The 20,642-nt window shown below is 36.0% G+C and overlaps 4 protein-coding genes across 17 annotated transcripts in view; 2 read left to right on the forward strand and 2 right to left on the reverse strand.

Annotated features, from left to right (window-relative positions):
* Positions 1-924: 924 nt before the first annotated feature.
* Positions 925-10,523, forward strand: LOC126925352 (uncharacterized). Of its 6 annotated transcripts, none has more exons than XM_050740818.1 (6): positions 925-1,091; positions 1,453-2,012; positions 5,493-5,662; positions 9,394-9,475; positions 9,755-9,804; positions 10,067-10,523. In XM_050740818.1, the coding sequence occupies exons 2-6, from the start codon at positions 1,765-1,767 to the stop codon at positions 10,228-10,230; spliced, it is 714 nt and encodes a 237-aa protein (XP_050596775.1). In that variant the 5' UTR covers positions 925-1,091; positions 1,453-1,764; the 3' UTR covers positions 10,231-10,523. The 6 variants fall into 6 exon arrangements, with proteins under 6 accessions (XP_050596775.1, XP_050596774.1, XP_050596778.1 ...); XM_050740817.1 differs by having other exon boundaries at positions 926-1,148; XM_050740821.1 differs by having other exon boundaries at positions 926-1,116.
* LOC126925353 (centrosomal protein of 83 kDa-like) lies at positions 10,364-13,098 on the reverse strand. Of its 2 annotated transcripts, none has more exons than XM_050740824.1 (5): positions 11,741-13,098; positions 11,409-11,667; positions 11,136-11,293; positions 10,963-11,030; positions 10,364-10,661 (listed from the first exon to the last, which is right to left on the reverse strand). In XM_050740824.1, the coding sequence occupies exons 1-5, from the start codon at positions 11,807-11,809 to the stop codon at positions 10,520-10,522; spliced, it is 696 nt and encodes a 231-aa protein (XP_050596781.1). In that variant the 5' UTR covers positions 11,810-13,098; the 3' UTR covers positions 10,364-10,519. The 2 variants fall into 2 exon arrangements, with proteins under 2 accessions (XP_050596781.1, XP_050596782.1); XM_050740825.1 differs by having other exon boundaries at positions 11,730-13,098.
* Positions 12,650-15,283, forward strand: LOC126925354 (uncharacterized). Its single transcript, XM_050740826.1, has 3 exons — positions 12,650-12,761; positions 13,017-13,181; positions 13,635-15,283. Exons 1-3 carry the CDS (start codon positions 12,650-12,652, stop codon positions 13,946-13,948), a joined length of 591 nt encoding a protein of 196 aa, XP_050596783.1. The 3' UTR covers positions 13,949-15,283.
* LOC126925351 (tumor protein p53-inducible nuclear protein 2) overlaps positions 14,553-20,642 on the reverse strand; it is a 102,656-nt gene continuing 96,566 nt past the window's right edge. For 4 of the 8 annotated variants that reach the window (XM_050740813.1, XM_050740811.1, XM_050740809.1 and 1 more), the window contains exons 3-5: positions 20,345-20,386; positions 18,980-19,368; positions 14,553-18,362 (exon numbers count right to left, since the gene is read on the reverse strand). In XM_050740813.1, the coding sequence (XP_050596770.1) occupies positions 18,207-18,362; positions 18,980-19,368; positions 20,345-20,386 (587 nt within the window). In that variant the 3' untranslated portion in view covers positions 14,553-18,206. Of the gene's footprint in view, positions 18,421-18,671; positions 18,732-18,979; positions 19,369-20,344; positions 20,387-20,642 lie in introns of all 8 variants that reach the window. The other 4 variants (XM_050740815.1, XM_050740816.1, XM_050740814.1 and 1 more) reach the window with 4 other exon arrangements.

Genomic DNA, 20,642 nt, shown 5'->3' on the forward strand with positions numbered 1-20,642 from the left:
AATATTGTATTTTATTACGATAGTCTTACACGTTCAATTCTACGATCGTGTAATTAGATAATTTCTCCTCAATCATGTTAACTCCACGCGAACGCCATGTTTTTCGTAGAATCATGCCGGTAGCACGATTTAATTGACCCGCCTGAGGTATCAAGCAACAGGTATCTGTTCGCGTGTACTTCGTACGTGTAATTAAACCGCGTTGACGATCGTTTCTTGAAAAGGCTGATGAAAGTTTATTGCGTAATCATGTGGTACGCATGGGAAGTTTAAATTGCCGCTCAAAGAAATAACGAGCCACGGCAAGAACGTCGTCTCGATGGTTCTTTCGTTCGGATACATTTCAGAAGCGACATTCAGTGAATGTAGCTTGTTTAAGTTTTGATTGATTTACGGCTATGCCTTTTTGGAAACTTTAATGGAAACATTTACAGATATTCAAATAATTATTACATTAATTAATCGCGAATGAATTATTCCATTAGCTTTTTTCGTTATACAACGATTATCATCAACTTTCATTTTAGGAATTACATGAAAACGTCTTGAAACTTTCATAATCGTTTCATCTGCTCCTTCAGAAAGATCATCCAAATTCTATGCAATTCGTTCAGAAAACAAAAGAATAGTAGGGAAGAGGTTATTATTATGTTAGAAGAAATCTTACGAAATATAAAACTTGTTTTAGTAAGGAAAACTATTGGAAAATGTATCGTATAAAATGTAAAGCTTACGTGGTCCAAAAACACGACTATCACAATCTCGAGTAGACGAAAAACGCAATCGTATGTACGATTACAGGTGCAACGAGGCGATGCAACAGGTTCAGAAGAAGGTGGGGTAGCGCAGGCGTGAAAGTCTTTGGTTTCACTTGTATTCGAAGAGAGCTAGCTGCCGGTAGTAGAAGAGGAGTAGGAGGAGTCGAACGGATCCAGAAGCGAAATCGTGCTCGTGCCGCGCACAATGCGTCTCCTCGACCGACCGGAAACGGATAATCTCGATATCGTTACGAACACGACGCGAACGAACTCAAGTTAAATCTTCGAGACCGCCGAGTGTATAGTTTTATGGTGTTTTCGTGTGACTGACAGGTTCTTTGCTTCCTATTTCAAAAGTGTACAACTTATTTTAGCTTTCTCATGCCTTAAGTATTTTGATCAATTATTAACTAATTAGGCGATTATATTGTCTATTACTTATTACGTATTACAATCTTAAAGTCTTTGGTCATGGATTTTAAAAGAAAAATTGTTTTTATTACGGATAATTAATATATAATCGATGTATAATAACATAAATGATATTTGGATCTAGAAGGATCGGGTATTCCACTGTTTTCATTTAAATTGACGGAATCTAATTCTTGATCTTTAGAATGAACGAGCTCTTCTATTAAGTTCAAATTTCATGTAGCTGATTTTTCATTCAACCCTGGATTTTTCCAATCTGTAGATTCTGTTCTTTTTCTCGGTCTACGGTATCACGTTGCAACGACTATCTGAATAAAGAGCGTTCAAAATTCCCCTAGAAAATTCCATCGAATAGCGAAAACTAAACACAGACTCGAAGCAAGGAGCGGAAGCGACTTCTTCAAAGATTCCTATTCAAAATTCTTTCTCGTTTAATAACAAGGACAAGGTACAGACTGAAGGTACAGGCCGAAAAGAAGAAGCCAGAATTTCTTCAAATATACCACCGAAAATTCTGCTCAAATACAAAGACGAAATACTGAAGAAACTGAAAGGAAGAAAGCACAAGATAAGAATGCCGGTAGAGTCGTCAATATATTGGGATTCGATCGGTTCTCAGCGCTCTACTTCCGTTGGTAGCTCCGGGGATGCATACAGCTCTGGAAGTGCCAGCAGACACTATGTCGACCCGTGGGATTTGGAGAATTATGTGTACCTACGTCGACATAGTGTCGCCAATCTGGCGCAACAGATGCCGCTACATCATCGTCGACCCACCTATCGGTTATCCCAAGAGGCAGCGCCTGCTCAATCTGAATACTGGTGAGTGGTGGTGAACAAATTTCAAGAACAACCTGATAACGTTCTCATTAACCGCATTAGGGCGATGGAATTTATGCTCACTTTTCCGATCATGTTAAAGAGGGTTTTTTCCGATCATGTTAAGGAGAGTTTCTTCCGATCATGTTAAAGAGAGTTTTTTACCGATCAAGTGTTTTTACTGATCACTTTCGTCTTATGATTGTTATTTAATATTTATCTTCCAGGGAGAAGGATTTAAGTTAGTTGGTTGATAATAGGACCATTTGGTTTATAATTAAAGTATTAGGATTATATTTAGAAGATCGTGCAACAAGGTATACATTTTAATCGGAAAATTGGACAATCACGGCTGTTTCCCCTAATCTGCTGCTTCCCTCTTTACTTCCAACAGCGCACGCAAAGTGCTTAAGCGGCATTCATCTAAACACTTACCATACCCAACGCAGTGTAACTTGGGCAACCTGACGAGAAACGATGCTTTCGAAAATTACCCATAAATGACCCATAAGAGACCGTGAATCTTCGCATCAGAGGAAAAACAGACTAGAGATTGAAAGATCGAATAAATGTGAAACTACATACGTAGAATTTAAATCCTTATAAAAGAGACTTAATCCTTCTGATAAAATGAAAGATTCTCCTTGGTATTAATTTTTATTTCCTAGAAAAAATAAAATCGAGGATAAAATTGGAGATAACCGAGGGATAAAATTACAGCAACCTTATCCTTTGCATGGAACGATTTATAACCTCTTCGGATTAGAATCTTCCATTCTCAAAATTACGTTTCTCTAACAAGGATAATTCTCGAAACACAGAACAGATACGATGATCGGTATCGCTCGCTTTCCAATTACGACACATCTATCTACGTTCCCTCTGTGTTCTAATTTACTATGCAATTCGAGAATGTTTGTATCGTTACACCATGTGGAACTGGGAATGTTAATTAATCCTGAGTGCTTGAAACCGATGAATGCCGTTAATCGAGCAGCAACGCTAGTAGTTTCAGTGTAATAAACAACTGACACTTGAAACTTGATCGGAATAAACACGTGTCGACCAAAGAACGTGTAATTTTAGTTATTAGAACTGATTAGAGAACTTAAAGGATCGACAGATTAAAAAATAAAGAAAAAATCACAACGGTATATGGTAAATTGCTGACAGTGGCGTAAACCATTGAATTCCTTCAACAGAACGCTCGCAAATAAATCATGCTCGCTGTTTAGTATAACACTCCTGATAATCCATCTTTCCACGGAATTGCGTAAAGGACCATATAATACTTCGTTTGCGAGCCTGATATTTTTCTTCTTTCTCTTCTCTTCTTTTCGTTCACAGTCTGTTTAACCCGATATATTTTTCATAAACTGGAATCTGCTCGAGACAGATGATATCAGTGGGTGTAAAGTAGGACGCTGTGTTCTTGAGCATTACTCTCGTATGGTAGTACTTATTAAACTTAGCACATTGTCGCTCGATAGGGGGTAACATGATTTTCGAAAGCAATTGTTCTCTATAGCCACGCGAACACTTTTATACTTTCGACATTTGAAAGGGATACGAATAACGAAGGAAACGAAACATAACCTTAAAATTGAATGGATAATCATTGAATGGATTAGCTAATCCAAAAGAAAGTGAGGATATTTAGAATTAGGCGAATAGTTGTACGATTGAAATTTTCATTATCTGTATGTTTTTTTTTTTTTTTTTTTAATAATTACATTAAAATCGTAAAATTATGCTTAAAAATTATTGCCAAATTCTTGCGATATTGGAAAATTTAACAATTCACCGTAAGCAAACTTGGAACGAATGTTTCTAAATACGTATATCTGGACAGAAAAATTTGAAGATAGAAAGCAAAGGGTAGTTCTCGTCTAGTAAAATAAACCTTATAACACGATACAGAGACTTTTCTATTAAAAGCAACACGATTAGACGAGGATACTTCTGTGTTTATTAAACAACTAGTAATATTTTCAACACGTGTGAGAAGTTACCACAGCGAGATCAAAGAACTTCGAAAAATTTGTTCAAAGCTGGGCTATTTTATTTCCAAAGAGACAAAAAGAAAAGGGGAAAGATACACGCGTAAAAAATTGCGCAACCAGACGTTCGAACGATCACGAGGCGCAATTACAATGGCATTTAATTGCCGGAAAGGGACACTTCCTTTAATCGTAATAGCCGTCCATTAGCGATGGAACGTGGTACATTGAACCCCGTAACGCTGTTTAAATCGATCATTCGGATCGGGTTTAGTGAAAGGCGAAATCCCTCAAGTGGTTTCGCGTTGCCTGTAATTCAGCGAAAAAACGGCGTGGCGTAGAGAACATTTCGAACAGAGATTGCTGCTGGCAAGAACTATGGCCTGCCTTAAAAAGGCAATTTCTCAGTTTGTTCTGTCGATTTATGGCTCAACTGTCTCATAACTACTGTGTAACTAGATACAGAGAATAATTGCACAGGGCGTTTCACTTTTTGATCTATAAATCTGTTTTAATTACCTTTCGAATCTTTTTTCAAACGTTTCGGAGGTCTATGCCAGTCTACTGGTTGTTTTTATTCATTTCTATTCTCAGACATCTTTGTTATTCCTATACGCTAGGTATTTCATCGTTGTCTGTCAGTTTTGAAGAGATTCGCTCGTTACGTTACTGCTACCAACTAATTTTTTCACTGTATTAGCTGAAAGAACGACATAAATGTAAAATAAGATAGGTTGAAAATAAGCGAACGAAACCACCTTTGTATCAAACGATAAGTTAAAAAAGCTACTTTTAAGGAATACTCATCTTCCTGATACATCGATCACGTGTTATGAGCTGCATATATTTTTGTTCTATCGCCCGAAATAACAGTCTAACGAAAGAATTCGTTGCGAATTTGAAATTCGAGAAATGAAACTGCCTGTATATTGGAAGATAACCTAAAAATCAAAGTCCCTGTGTCTTTCTTATATTAAGCATAATCGATGTATTGTAATTGTCGATGTATATTAACCATAGATGTTTAATTACGCGATTCGACTTTAGCACGTTGTCTTTCGGACATGTATCATCGTCAATCGATGCAATTATAGGGTCGTACGAGACTCTGAAAATGAAAGTAGCGTAGAGCAAAAAAGTTAAGAGAGCGGCTTGCGTAAAATGTTAGAGTTTAGTCGTTAGTACTTCACGGTAAAATTTTAGTCGATTAGTAACAAAAAAATTTCCGGCAAATTATTCGACAGTTTTTGTTTTTCATAATAACCCATTGCCTGATCATTACTATCTGAATTTACTGTATGATCCATGAACCTTTGTATGAACCATGAGAGTTTATCTTGGCAATAAGTTTAACACTGGCAAAAAGAACGCTAGAACCATCGGAAATCTTTAATGACGGTATATTTTTAATCTTGAGATAAAAAAAAAGAACAAAATAAAAATTTAGCGTGCGAATGGCAAAAGTAGCTGACGAACGTTGCAGGTACTCGTCGTCGGTGAGAGAACCTGGCTACGACGCGCCTGCTTTCGTGGAAGAATTGTATTGTGGACCAGCCAGACTCACGAACAATAGTTGCTACTATCATCAGCCAATCTACGAGGACGAAGTACCGGATTACGTCGCCCCTTTTCCGGTCTACGCGCCTCTCTCCGGTAAGATTAATTGCTTTTTCCCTGACAGTCCTCGCCACCCATCAAATCGAGGCCTCTACAATGAATTAGACACGGAAACAACAGAAAATGTTTTCAGAAGGAAAGCTAGAACTCACTTCATCTAGATATACATATGTATGTAGTTCTTTGATATATAGGTTTCTTTGATAGCTTTCTTTGATAACATTATGATAACTTTCTTTGATAGTACTTTGATAGACTAACAATAAGTAATTGAAATACTACTATACACTCGTTAGTGGTATACTGTGGTCTATAACGATACTATGGTGGAATAGTCTTTGATCCATGAAAATGGTTCACTATGACACAAAAGCTTAGAATTTTCTCGTGAATTTTTGTACCCAGTCTTGTATTTATAATTACGTTATCGACTTCAACGCGTCGATTTCTAGTAACTATTTCATTTAGTTGGTTTGTACTAAATAATTTTTAGCCCAGTTTGCTTGCTATATCTTCAGATTGTCAGAGGTTTAGTGTGTTATAGAGCTACTTATCTTTGAATAAGTTCTACACCTAATTTAATTTCTATACTTTCATTTAGCGATCACTTATCTATCAAATGGTTCATTTTATTCGATGATTTACTTTGATGCATATTTTATGAGGCACAGTGATCTGGTAAGCAGTTCAGTTCTCTGATAGATAATTCTCTTTGATAGGTTGGCTTTGTATCAATCAGATCGTTGCATCAGAGAACTGTCTAGTGATTATCTGATGCAGCTGTATTGTAGAACATCAACGATCTGGTTATACGATTATATAATTAGAAAATTGATACGTCTCAAAGATAGACTCGACGTTAGGTCACTTTTGACAATCTATGATCTGTGAACGTTTAGATTCTTTTGTACTCTACACGGGGGCACGTTGTATTCTGCAATTAACGCTCTTACATAACATTCTAATATTCTAAACAATGAGAATATCCAATATCAGAACTGAATCAGAATGAAACCACTAAAGAACCACGCGCAACATACATTCTACTCTGATCTGGACCTTGAAAACGGAAGTTCTAGGTCTGTAAGCAAGTCTATAATTATACTGACCCGATATTCCTGATCAGAAAACCGTGATACCTACTGATTTTCACTTGCTTTCACACAGTTCGTATTCAGTATATTGCATTTTCCGGCTATAACGTTCCTTTTTCCTCATAAAGAGTTTATGCAAGGAAGGATGTCTCACAGGAAGAAACTCATCTGAATACACATTCATTAAAACTCTCTCAATTTTTTTGCTGTTAACTTTAGAATCGACTAAACAGATGAACGACGTAGCAAGCAAACCATACGATCCATATCATTATTTCCTGCAGATTTCTCTGGCCCGATTTCCGAGTTTATCCGAGAAATATCTCCACGCCATTTATTATATCTCTGTTATATTTCTCCAGTTATAGAATAAAAATTGTTCACGATTTTACGAGGCAAGCTTTTAATCAGTTTTAATGCAGAGCTCGGACGTTTTTAAAATCGAATTTCCGCGTCCTGAAATTCTACGCTGATCTGGCATATTGTAATTCAAATTTTGATTTCCAATTCTTTCTCCGATACATACTGCCTGGGAAAATAAAAACTAATAAATATAGAGCGTATGGATTTATACCAGAATCATTCTGTTAAAAATCCATTATATCATATATATATTATATATTTAATATAATGATATAATATAATTCCTTAATAAGATGAACAATTTTTAACAACATCATGTGCAATATATACGCGTATCCTGTTACATGTATGTTTATGTGTATCCTAGATTTTTCCTGCAGCAATAGAGTACGTAATTAAGCAAAATACGTAATCAAAACTGTACCCGACTATTATTAAGTGAAACTATAATTCGCCTGGTCGAAAACCACAAGTCGCGGTGAAGCGCGTTTTCTCTGTCCGATAATTGATATTCCTGCACGCAGTGAACTGGTTACGATTCAAAGAGATTACGCAATTGGCGCGTTGTATCGGCTCTGCGCGTACCAATGCGTTTGATCAAGGAACAGATTTCCGTTTCGGGTCCGGTTCAGGAATCCCATTAATGGTCGTGTTACGGCGAACTGGACCTTGCCGATGGCAACAAACCAACCGTTTCTTCCTCCTTAACCGGTGCGTGTCCATTTCTTCTTTCTTTTTTAACCCTAATACTTGTAATCTATTTTAAAATGCCTGTTTACAGTATTTTAAGAAATGACGTTTTTCGGTTCAATTATCATAGAGTTTATTATTCAAAGATAGGAGACCAGCTATTTTTCCATTCATAACATTCTATTTAATATCGTAATGAATCTTTTTCTGCTGTGGCCTTTTGATACTCGCAAGTGGCTGTGTCAGTTCGAATGTTTGTACCCGTTGGGTGTGCCTTGAAAGCGACTGCTAGGAATAGAATTGATTATGAGTGATTGCGCGTAGTAAGAGGCAATCGTAAATTTTCTAATCGAAAGTTGTATCGCGTGAAATCTTTGCTTTGTTCGGGGTGTTTCGTGTATGATATAACAGAAAAGTTTCGATGTACGTATCGAAAATACAGAATTTATGAACTGTGAATTCATCATGCACAATACGAGAAGAAATATTCGAAATTGTACATGCGTGTTAAATTACATACGCGTACACATATTTGGCAGATGTGTAATTTCTATGCAAATATAAACAATCGACACAATCGTCTGTGTTGATTAAAATCTCGACCATACACAACTCGTACGTGAAAATATACTGTATGCTCGTTATACGTGTTCGACGTTGCATATTGCCGCTTATTGACCGGCAAATTTTATCTCAAACATTTTGCGAGTGATAAAGATAATTGGAACGAAACGATTATGCAGAGAACAATTATTTCCGATAATACAAAAGCGCTACAGCAAACACGTTTCGATATGCGTCGTATTTTCATAGGTGCACGCGTCACAATTTCTATCGTGCCCTAGAAAGTCCCAATGCTAAATCGTGACACGCGGCGCTAGTGTCGCATCCTCGCACGATTTCGACACGCAATTATTTTTCTGCGGCTTTCGATTGCCTCTCTGCTTTCACATGCGACTAAATGGACTCTGTGTATGTACAGAGGACTGACAATGAGAATCATAATGATATAAATCATTATTGTCCACTGTTATTTTTCTATTTTTTTTTTGTTATCATCTTCTGGGTTTATTATCATAAAAAATTGATTGTATATCTTTCAGACCAGGTAGACGTACGAGGGCAGATGCTCTACAAACGTTTTCTTAACTCCATCTAAATCTTCATTTGGCTATTGCCATTTCGCTTTCTACATAATTCTTCTACCTCCTAAATCAGTATCAGTTGTCAACACCATTCCCATACCGTACCATCATCGACACAATGTCCCATTGAAACACGCATAGACAAGAAATTCTCCTTTTACCTCAAATTGTCTCTATTAGCCGACTTTGAAAAAGGAAACAGAAATTGTAAGAGGAGGTTGTTCTGACTGTCGTGCGAGTACGTCAGAAAGTGTCTAAGCGAAATTACACGTGTCATCGCGAGCGATTTCCACGTCCTCGTTCCGAATCTCGATACGAGAAAACGCAGAGGAAGGCGTCGCGTCGGTGGGCGTCGAATCCGCACGTTCCTCCGCGCCCGGTCTAACGTCAAGTCTATTAAACGAGAACACGTCCATGTAATCGATTTAAAAACATTTATACGGCTTTTTTCAAGTGGTCTTTAATGTCGTTTCAGAAGCGAGACACGGTGAATTCATGGAAGACCATAGGCGATTTGGACACAAATGCAAGTCTACGTCTATGGGAGAGCTTCATAGGTATTCGAATTATTATCAGTCTTGTACATTTATGGGAAACTTAAGGAATTTACAAAATATACATAATACGTAAAACTATGTAAAATATCCACATTAGTATAATCGATGTAATATCCAATGGCTGAAATTCTTAGTCGAATTTTCATTTCTTTAATTGTCTTTATAAAGACACGAAGTCTAGCTGTTATAAATGATTTTTATATTAATAAACGATTGTTAGGCGAGTTTTATTTTCGTTCGTTTTTAGAGATCCATATGTGATTTTCTTTATTTTTCTAGATCCATGAGCGTCGACGCTAACCTTCCGCCAATGGATTCTATAGAATTAGGTAAGATATTTCAATGATCATAGTTCTATGTGATTTAGAGATCTGTATCAGGTATATCGATGAAACCGATGCCGTTGAAGAAAAGAAAACTACAAAGTTTTATCTAGGAATTGCGAAACAAATCCCGATCAAAATTTTTATTAAAATGTTTCATTTATAATCTGGAATACTGCAATTTTCCCTATCCAGACAATAGTTTGATATTTTTCAACGATTTATTTAAATGATACTTATTTCATTTCTTATTAATTTGTTTTCACAGATATACCAGATTATCGTTCTCAGCAAGAATACACATCGATGGAACAAGAGAAATACATGGTAGAAATTATTCCACCACCTCATTTGGACCTAAACACATATGGACATCTAAAAATCGATTACACGAACAGCTGGAATTCTTTGAATCGAAAAATTCGAAAATAATTGCTGATAAGATTTTTCTTTTCAAAGAAAGCATTAGATTATTCTTCGGATATACCAATATATTGATACTTAGAAATATCGCCAATTATTTATGTAATATAACACAAGTATGTACTATTTAAGAAACTTAAAATCGAACCAAAAATTATTCATAGTTTAATTTACTCGAGTATACGAAAATCAGAAGCTAACTTTTCATTTAATACAAATACAGTAAATTAATGTATTTTATATCAATCGTAGTATAGTTGTGTCTCGTATGAAAAATAATAAATGCTAAATACCTATTTTAAGGAATATCTATTACAATGTCTCTGTCTTCGTGAAATAATTTCCTCTTCTTCGTAGCACAGTTTCTATTTCCAGCTTCATTGTCGTTGCGCGCCTCCAATGGCACGCTATTGATTGTTTCTATGTCCAATTCTGGCCATCTATAGTTGATATCATCGGGAATGTAAAGTCGCACGAATTTAATCTTACGAATATAATACTTAATAAAGAAAGTTGAGAAAATTTGAATATTACAAAAATGTAGCAAGAAGATGGAAATAAAATTTCCTTGTTGCAGTCTTGCAACATTGCGATAGAAAGTTTAAGATTAATAGAAAAATTAATATTATAAATGTATAGATAAATTACGAATTACGAAATGTAATGGAACAAATTAAAACAATTCCAAAGTTATAAGAATAAAATACATATATAATTTGAACTAAAAGCTCGTAGCAATACCTAAAGAAAGACTCCTTCTTTCTAGTCTTTCCCAAATTCTTTGGACGTTCTCTCTTCTTAGATTCTCTCTGATTCAAAGAAAAAAAAAGGGGGGGGGGGAGAAGAAACATTTGGTTCGTAAATAAAGTTGCAAATTTCGTGGATCATTCTTCAAGTAGAAAATATTAAATTACAGATGTGGAGGCCTGTTTTCCGTTCTGCAGCAACATTCTATATCTCTGTAGTTCGTCAAAGTGTTGCTGCTTTAGCAATGCGACGTTCTCGTTGTGTTTCTCTTCCTGCATCACTAATTGGGCTTTTAAAACTTCCAGTTCGTCTTGCAATTTGCATACTAAGTTGACAACGATATAACTATCATTTTATCGCCTACTTTGTTATATAAATAAAGTAAAACAAATAACCATATCGCTGATTACTTTGCTAAATAAATGAAATAATCATTTTACTTTGGTTGTTGTTTCCACCACGATCTTCCGCATTGATCAGACGCAAATGATCACACTGTTCCTTCAGCTCTTCATTTGTTTTACGAAGATCGTCCCTTTCAGTCTGCAATTTTTCAACGATTGACTTGTATCTATTTTCTAGAAGCAGATAGGTCGTGGAAAGTTTCTCCAAATTCATCTGTAACCTCTCGGAACGTGCTTTTTCTATCGACGTAGCCTCCTCTTGCATTTCACAATAAGCTTTCAACGCGAGGTACGCCTGTTGATTTTTAGAAAATTAGAAAGCCGATAAATCGAAATATTGAACGAAGAGAAATGAACTTTTGTCACACGTCTCTGATTCTCGTGAATTCCTCGAGAATTCCTTGTAATTCACAACCGATATACTCTTGTTCCTCCATCTTGAAATACCTCGAATCTTGGAAGCAGCTGAGAAACTCGAATCAAAACAATTACCTTAATAGTGGAATAATTTTCATTTGGAAAATTAGAAATAGGTTATTCGGGAATTGATATTTTTTTTTTAATATTTCTTTTGAATTGTGTGTACATTTTAAATTTTCAAGTAAACAAATTGAGTTAAATAGTGAAATTATTAAAAGGATTTAAATTTAGAATGGGCACGAACCACGTGGTTCGTGTCTGAGATTACACGATAGAATCAATCGAAGAATATTGTAATACATTGAAACGATATTAACCATATTACAATTTGTTCTAACCACTAAAAATTGTTTGAATACCATCTTACTGGTTTTCTCGCTGCGTTTCATTGGATACCTTTACAATCTTCTGTTTTTCTCAATACGAATAATTCTTTGATCTAAAAAGTATCTCGTAAAAGTTTAATAAACATTTATAACTAACTGCGAATACAAAAATAAAAGGATAATGTCGAAAAGCTGGAAGGAAGACAAAATTAATAAACAATACACCGATAGATAATCGTAATGTGATAACAATTCCCGCCTAAAACACTTTATCCAATAATTATTTATTGATATATAACATGAGATAAAATAATAATTATTAAAAGCTTCCTGCGTGGATTAATCACCGACGTATAGCGTTAATAATAAAGTTCTCTCAATTAGCAAATGAACGCGTTAAAGGCCAGAGGATAACGATCGTTTTCCAATGAAGTTGTCCGCGAGCGTGTTAACGTTTCGTCTTTTTTTCTCATTTGACTTCGTACATCGTCGACAAAATGACAGGAATTCCCTCGGGGCTGAAAATATGCGATGCAATCTAAATCCACGATCACCGCCAGCCACGAGAACGAGGAAAATGAATCGATGGAAGAGTCTGTTTTCGAGCAGATATGCGACACGATATTCGTTCTGATACCAGAAGGTGTGTGCACAATTTTCTAAAAGAAAGAAAGGAAAAAAGGTTGAGGGATTTTTCTTGAAATACGGCGCTCCATGACGTTTCAGCGAGTCGTTTATTTTATGAATTTATCAGAATAAACGGAGTTCTCTAGAATGATAGCTATTTTCCATGACAGAATTTTCAATGATTCGTTTACGAACTATATCGATTCTATATCGGTGACTGATGACTGTAAACTGGCCATAGATGCGTATTTATGATGGGGTTCTATGACAGTGCCGCGACTGAAGCAGCTGTTCCTAAGTTGGAGCCAGCTAGGCACCGAAGACAGAGTACAATTAGACGCGAAAGTGGCCAACTGGTGCTGCCCTAACAGGCGACAGCTATACAAACCTTTGCAAGAGGCGTTGGTTCGCTGGGAAACTGTACAGGACACTCAAGGTTACTTATTATCAGTACAAAACTCAACACTTCGATTCTCTCATCATTTTTCACAAATATGGTTCATGGTATTGTTACATCTGTTAATTCGGACGCTCGTTTATTACGAATAAAATATCTCGCTCTTTATTAGTATTTTTACTTCTGATATTTTCCTTGCTTTCGCTTAATTCTTTGCAAATATTTGAAAAACATTGATACCAAATAGTTGATGTATTAAATATTTACTGCAACATCCACCATTAGCAAAATAACAAAATATTCAAAATCCCTTTCTTTCCGATACATGTATACTACTTTGTGTAAATATAACCTATACGTCACGATCGTCGAATTGAAAAGAAAAAAAAAGAAGAAAAAAAAAATAGAAAACCTCAACCGCCTGCAACTCTCGATGAATTATCGATTCGGGCCACGATTGATTAACACATGATTATTCATGAATTATAACAGGCGCTCCCGGTTGCGAGCCAGGTATGGTCTCGTTTTCCTGTGATCCTCAACTGGAGGAGGAGTTGGTCAGCGTTATTTACAGCCTGGAACTTTTGTTCAGCAAAAATCGACGAGGCAGAGAGATCGATATGGACTACGAAATTGGTCGATGCACGGAATTAAGAAGAGAGATGTCCTTGAATCTAAACTGCGATGGAAATCTATGCTCGATTCTCGGTGCAAAAGACAGGACACCTCACTCTGTGCATAGTTGCAGCTACATAGCCGATTTTAAACGACCTGACGAAGAACTGAGCGGTTATCTGACCAATTAAGGATCGATCGTTATATTTCAGCTCATTTTCATCTCTGACGTTCTGTCTGAATTTATCGAAAATTCTCTAAATGTAGAAACACTGATCCTTTCTTTTGCGGACACCTTGTATACGGTTATTCTGGATGAATTTCTTTAATAGGAGAGACGAAGTAGTATAAAGTATAACGCAAGTGCCAACAAATATAAAGAAGCGTAGTTAACTAGAGTAGTTTGAAAAGAGGTTAGGTTTCTTTGCGATAAAGAGTTATTTTTCAAGGCATAGCCAATGAAATTTTACGATGAAATTATAAATACACCGGGAAAAACTAGTTAATAAGAAATCATTCGAACGACAGCGATTTTATCGAAAATACCAGAGATAATATTTTATCAAACGAGTATTATAGTTCTGTTGATTAAAAATACAATGTATGAAATAAACTGCTAATTTATCTGGCTTACTGTAATAAAAGCGATAAATACTTGTCAAGGTAAAGATTAATTAAAAATAACTCGATTCGGATGAATCTGCTATCTAAGATAAACTAAAAGTATCTAAAAAAAATTGAAAGAAAAAGAGGAAAAGTTACTTTAGAAAATTATCAAAATAAGTCGACAATTAATTAGCGACATAAAATGTTTTATTATAACCATCGTTATACGGTCAAGGTGTACGAGCATACATTTAGATAACATGATTCAATACGATAATGAAAGATGTCATAAAATCGTATGTTAATTCTCGCCACAAGTCACCTTGCCTATCATCAACACTATTCATCTCGTATCAATCCTTTTTTTCGTTATCATTTTTTTCTTTTTATCATTTTCTGTTTTCTTTTCTAATACATTTATTACACAGCAGTAATGAGTTTATTCAGGACGAACACTGTTTCTTACGAGAGAAAGGTAAACGTTATGTAATACGTGTACACATGAATTAACCGCGAGAGCAAGGAACATCCTTCATAATCTCTCACTTCGTTATTCTTCGGACTATAGTTTTGTGCAGCTTGGCAAACCAACGGGAACGCAGCCCTTAATCGTTCACGACACTCATCATCTTTAATTATTATTTACAGAAACGTCATTTAAAATCAGACTGATTTCGAGTTGGATCCAATGCGGTCCCTGACTTCGGTTCCTTCGTTAATGCGCCAAAAATTTGCCTCAATGAACAATATCTAGGAGAACTTAACTTATTCCAGATCGCATCAGGCTGTTAAGTACCATAATAGCTCGCTAGATGGCGGCTACAACGCTTTAGAAGAATCTCGAGTGGGATCTGGAATAATTAAAGTCCCTTTTTTATATTTTTTTCCTTTTTCCATTTTTACATTTTTGTTTTTTTTTTTAGAAAAATTCACGAGTCTAGGACCACAAAGGAGGAAAGTTTCCTGTTTGAAACACGATTAGCTATTCTCCTTGCGGAGGAGAGGGTCGCTCGAGGTCGAATTCAGTTTGAATCACAGCTGTCTGACAACTATCATCCAATAGTTTGATTGGACGAGTTTCTATTGCTACTAGTTTATTTATTATTATTATTATTATTATTTTTTACTTTTTTTTATTTTGGACGATATCCAGCTTCTAGGGCCTTGACGAAACAACTCTCGAAGAAACACTCCAGGCAGTGACTGTTCTCTAGCATTCTGTGGTTTCTTGAAACTTCAAAGACGTCTGAATTTCATTTAAACGAGATTGCTGTCGAGTTGAACGTGGTGTCGCCGGGTTTTCTTCATAGAAGAAATCATCTGAGGGGAGTTTGTATAATAGTGACGATATTGCACAATCTCGCACTGATACTTGGACACGCGAGTCTGAATTTATAAAAAGTCCAATTTTGGCGACACCAATCTCTCTCCTCGAGCTGTTTCGCTATTATGGCCGTGATACTTGTACTTGAACTCTGGCTCGTTCTTCAAGATTACATAGCACATCTGCAAGCAGACTGTTTATTTGTCTTGTCTCAACCTAACTTAGGTTTCTTGTGTTCCTTTCTTAAATTAGAAAACAGTCCGCCCTAAGCACCTTGAGGAGTTTCAAACTGACAATTATAATTCTTTTCGGGGCTCTTCTCTTGCACAATTAAATTGATATTGTTAAGCTAATGAATTCCAATTACACGTCATATTGATTACAAAAGATAGAATGCAACAATTCGTTCAATTCGCTAAATATTATAACACTTACAATCCAATTACTATAAACTGTAAAAAAAATTGAGTTTAACCATGAATTTGTTCCACAGTGTTATAGCATCTATAGTCCATTACTAATGATAAACAAACGAAACCAGTAAGTAAAATTTTGTTCGCTTCGCTAAATATAATAATATTGACAGTGCAATTGTTAGTTACATTAATAACCAATTATGCAAGAGGGCCAATTGTCCGACCAGTTGCTCAGATACAAGTATCCTCAACGAGTGAGACTCGACCAATCCAGTGTCAACGAGATCCCTGGGTTCGGTCAGGACAGCTTGCACTTGCTTCATCCTTCGATCCTTCCACGAAAAGCGAATACTTTGAAACTGCGCTACAACGCGCATCAGCTATATAGAGACTGATTCTCCAGATTGAGAGAAAGAATTTTGTATTCAAGCCTTGCTTCTGTCCCTTTACGAGACACTGAATCATCTTTACTCGTCAACTTTTAGGTTTAGATTTCTATCTATGCGTAACACAGGCCAAGAACTATTGACAAGACTTTTGATAATTTTCGTTGAGACGATTAGAGAGAGGAGCCAAGGCTTTCTTCCATTTTCTCCCTTCAAGACGCGTGTGTCATCCTCGTTTTCACTTTATCTAAACGGTACGCTTAGTTTAATCGATATTCAGTTGATAGTACCATACCATGTGTGCCGCTAAATAAATACGTTTATTGACGAACGTCCATCGACAAACATTTGCTACAGTCTCTTGTTTGACAGCGTTTTATTGCTTAGAGGAAAACGTGTTGCAAGTAGACTGTGGACATTTAGGCAATTTTGCGTTCTTCTTGTTTTGGGTGTTGTACAAGTGAAATGATGGAATTTAGATAGAAATTTCGCTATTTTACCTTGGATATTCTAGATATTTTTGTATACGTGTATTCCGTTCAGTTTTGCACATTTAAATTTCATATGAATGCAGAAAAATCCGCAGTCTAATCGTGACACTTATGTTTTCAAAAAGATAAGACACCACGAAGAACAGCGACATCTATCAAATGGACGTTCTACCACTATCAGCTATCTTCGCAGCCGTTTTGAAAGGTAACGCATAAATTATACCACGTTTGTAATTATAATCAACCATTTATAGTTGATAAAATCCAGCAGAAATTAATCGTTACGTGAACCTAAAAGGTATGGTCCCGAAGTGAGGTTCTGGCCATTTAAAAGTCGCACCATCGTGAATCAGTTTATAGAAGCAGGATAGCGACGTCCATGGGATTTTCGGGGAAAATAAGATCAGGTTTCGGTTATTACACTAAAAGTTATACTCCTGTTACGCTACACAGGCGCATAAATGATTGAATGACTTAAATAAAAACTAACGAATTAAACGTACGAGTAAAAACACATTTGCCCATACTAGAGGCTAAAAATTATACACACGATTCAACTGAGTACCATACACGCGCCATTATACACGATATTCTATAGATGAGACTCTCACCGCGAACCAATAACGTTTCTCATACTTTCTTCCCTTTTATTTTTTTTCTTCGCTTTTCTTCCTTTTCCACCAGCAAGATACCAAGTTCGTATCGAATATTTTTGTTCTTTTTTTTCTTTTTTGTTTTTTTTTTTTGCTAAGTGATATTAGTTTTTCTTCTTGATACGAACCCTTCTTGCATAGGAAATTGTTTTAGTGTTTTTGTACGCGGAGGAGCGGCTTAGCTAACATAAAACTTGATAAGAGAGGATAACCACACTTTCACCTAATCTTCTTCGCTATTATTCCTTCTTTCTTTTGTTTTTCCACAAGATTTTTATCATTACCTTTTCTTTCTTTGTATTTCGATTAGCTTCTGTTTGTTAGTTGCTTTATGCGATTTTAGCGTTTTATGGGTTCCACCAAACAATAGATAAACAGGGGTTTTAGAAATGAATTTCTCTATTCTTATTTCTTCTCATTGTTTTTTCCATTTCTCACTGGTTTCCTCTCTTTCTTCTTATTAAATAATTGCTTTTAATCGTTATTTCAATGCAACATAGATTTTTCTGTTATATGCCTATTCGCGTTTTAGGAAGAAAGTATATGAGTACACCTTGGCCTGAGATCAAATGACTAGCATTTCCGGTTGTTGTTCGCGCCACTGTTTTGGATACGCAAGCGGTCTTGGCGGCGCGGCCGCTTGCCTTTTACGCTCAACACTTCCCTCAGCTTGTTACTTCTCTCCAGGCGACCTCTCTTCAGTGCTTGGGTAGTCCTCTTCTCGTAAACCTGCACGTAATTTTCATTGACACTCAAAACTTTCATTGAAATTGATCTTCATAATAAGCTGCAATACGGAAAATTAATTTCTTTATATTTGGAAGGATCGAGCTTTTCAGTTTTAAGTGAAAGTTAAAAGTAATCTGATATTTGAATTTTAAAATGAAATGTTTGACAGGTCGTTATCTCTGTTATACTTCAGCAATGGTTCACTTTGGTTAAGCAGGCATATTAACTGATAATCAGCGTTGGATTTTGAAAGATGAATTTTGGCGACGAGCGATGATGATAAAATAATTAGCTTCTTCTTTGTCTTACGTTTGTAAAATGTTCAGGTCTCCAGTAGAAGTTTCAAATTATACTCCACTTCGTAATGCACTATTATCAAGTACATATCATTATTCTTAGGGAACAGCGGAAAATTCGATAGTGAAGAAATAGTAGAATATAGTTTATCGTCACAACCACTTGACAATAATTTGTGATTTGTATCAGCGTAATGAATCAATATTAGTTAATTTATTAGTGTAATAAGCAGATAAGTGTTCCAGGAAACTGGCGTTTATCTCGCTACAAACACCATATTCTCGCTTATAAAAAAGAAAAGAAAAGTTAACAGCAATTACCTTTTGCGCTGACCGAAGCTGAACTATCCTCTTCTCAGTGCGTACACGAGGTCTTTCGTCATGAATGTTTTGTCTACGGGTTGCTTGTTGTCCATCTTCGCTTCTGCCGGGGGCACGTTCTGGCGATGCTGGTGTTGCCGTAACCGGTGCGCTGGAAGCGACGTTTGGCAGAGCATCCTCCTCGACGCTTCGCTCTTCCGGTGCGTCTGGCGTTGGCGGTGGAGTTTCAGGAGCGATCGAAGGCGCTGTGGCTCGGTAAACGGACATACTAGGATGCTCTATCAGCAGGTCCTCTAGCGGTGATGTTTCTACGTTCACGGGACCAGCCCGTGTAAAACATGCGGGTGGTGTTACATACCACGACTCCTCCAGCGCCGTCGTTCCGTCAACTGCAGGTTTTAAAGCTCGCTTATAGCAATACTTCTCCGGTGTACGCTCTGTAGATAACTTACACCGTCGGTCATAAGTATTAGGATATCTATTTCGTACAATCATTGAAACTCTAAGAAATTTTACTCTGTGTAGTATTTTATATTGTATGACATGTACGATACGAATGAATTAATAGATTTACAATAAAATAATCGAGACATAAAAGCAATGGGAAACATCGAATTTACGTTAATACCACGAAGTGTCCAAATACTTATAATTGTTAGTGTCTTTGTTCTGAGGGCAGACCTGAAACTGCCTTGAAGAAGTGAACTGCAATATCGATGAAAGAAACGCAACGCACTATTAAAAACTCGATCGAGAAAAAGAAAACTATGAATGTAGTATTGAAACTTTCTCTAATTATAATCTTCGATAATATTTTCAGGTCTGCAAATACGTCTTTCGAAATCCTATTACATTGTTCTACAATGAATGTCTGTTCTACGATAAAGCATCTGACAACTAGCTTTGATAGAACTATTATTTATTTTGAGACGAAGATCTGTAAGTAAGTAGCATCCAAATTCATATAGCTTCTTCAAATGTTTAGGTTTGCTTGTCTCACAAGTTCGTATACGTGGTATATAAGAGTTGTTTGATATAAAAATGAACCGGTATGGAAAGTTGAGCAGAAAACGACATTTATTGTGTAACAACGTAATATTTGTAATCGTCACTGTTTTTTTATAGACTAAAATGTAGCTTAGGTTAATCAGGTTGCTTGAATTCCATTTGTTTAATCATTCTCATAATAATCATATGTTTGGTTAAAAGCTATATATGATATATATTATATATATGTCGGAGTAGATTAATTTCAAATTTCTGATCAAATTTCAAGAAACCTAAGTCATTTGATTTCATTTATCTCGATATTATTTGAATTCAAGCAATCTGACTTGAAACGGATACCTAATGGAAAATGGATACCTAAAATGGAGTCGAAGAAAGTGGTGGAACTTGCTGGATTGTCTGCAATAAGGAGAGAAATTGCGAATGAATTGTTAAAAGCTAAAAATAAAAGTACACAACATCGTCAGTAGTCTGTAACACCCTGCATGCATTAAATGAAGCATTTTGCCCGTATATCATCTCTTGTTTCAACCCTTTACAAGAATGTAATTCATACTTCTTCCCTCTATACGTTTTTCATACACCTACTTTTATAAATTCTACGAAATTAACATCAAAACGTCTAACGAATGAACCTAATTATAAAAGATATAAA

Source organism: Bombus affinis, chromosome 16 (assembly GCF_024516045.1).
Source record: "Bombus affinis isolate iyBomAffi1 chromosome 16, iyBomAffi1.2, whole genome shotgun sequence".
In the NCBI taxonomy this organism is placed as follows: Eukaryota; Metazoa; Arthropoda; class Insecta; order Hymenoptera; family Apidae; genus Bombus; species Bombus affinis.

Bases quoted from the DNA above. Each gene is read 5' to 3' on its own strand.
- LOC126925353 (XM_050740824.1), bottom strand. From the start codon at position 11,809: ATGGAGGAACAAGAGTATATCGGTTGTGAATTACAAGGAATTCTCGAG. The intron at 11,031-11,135 runs GTAATTTAATAT...TCTTTGAATCAG, and splicing joins GAAAACAGGCCTCCACATCT to AGAGAATCTAAGAAGAGAGA. The intron at 10,662-10,962 runs GTATTGCTACGA...TATCAACTATAG, and splicing joins AAGAAGGAGTCTTTCTTTAG to ATGGCCAGAATTGGACATAG.
- LOC126925354 (XM_050740826.1), top strand. From the start codon at position 12,650: ATGCAATCTAAATCCACGATCACCGCCAGCCACGAGAACGAGGAAAAT. The intron at 12,762-13,016 runs GTGTGTGCACAA...GTTCTATGACAG, and splicing joins ATTCGTTCTGATACCAGAAG to TGCCGCGACTGAAGCAGCTG. The intron at 13,182-13,634 runs GTTACTTATTAT...GAATTATAACAG, and splicing joins AACTGTACAGGACACTCAAG to GCGCTCCCGGTTGCGAGCCA.
- LOC126925352 (XM_050740818.1), top strand. From the start codon at position 1,765: ATGCCGGTAGAGTCGTCAATATATTGGGATTCGATCGGTTCTCAGCGC. The intron at 9,476-9,754 runs GTATTCGAATTA...TTATTTTTCTAG, and splicing joins TCTATGGGAGAGCTTCATAG to ATCCATGAGCGTCGACGCTA. The intron at 9,805-10,066 runs GTAAGATATTTC...TTGTTTTCACAG, and splicing joins AATGGATTCTATAGAATTAG to ATATACCAGATTATCGTTCT.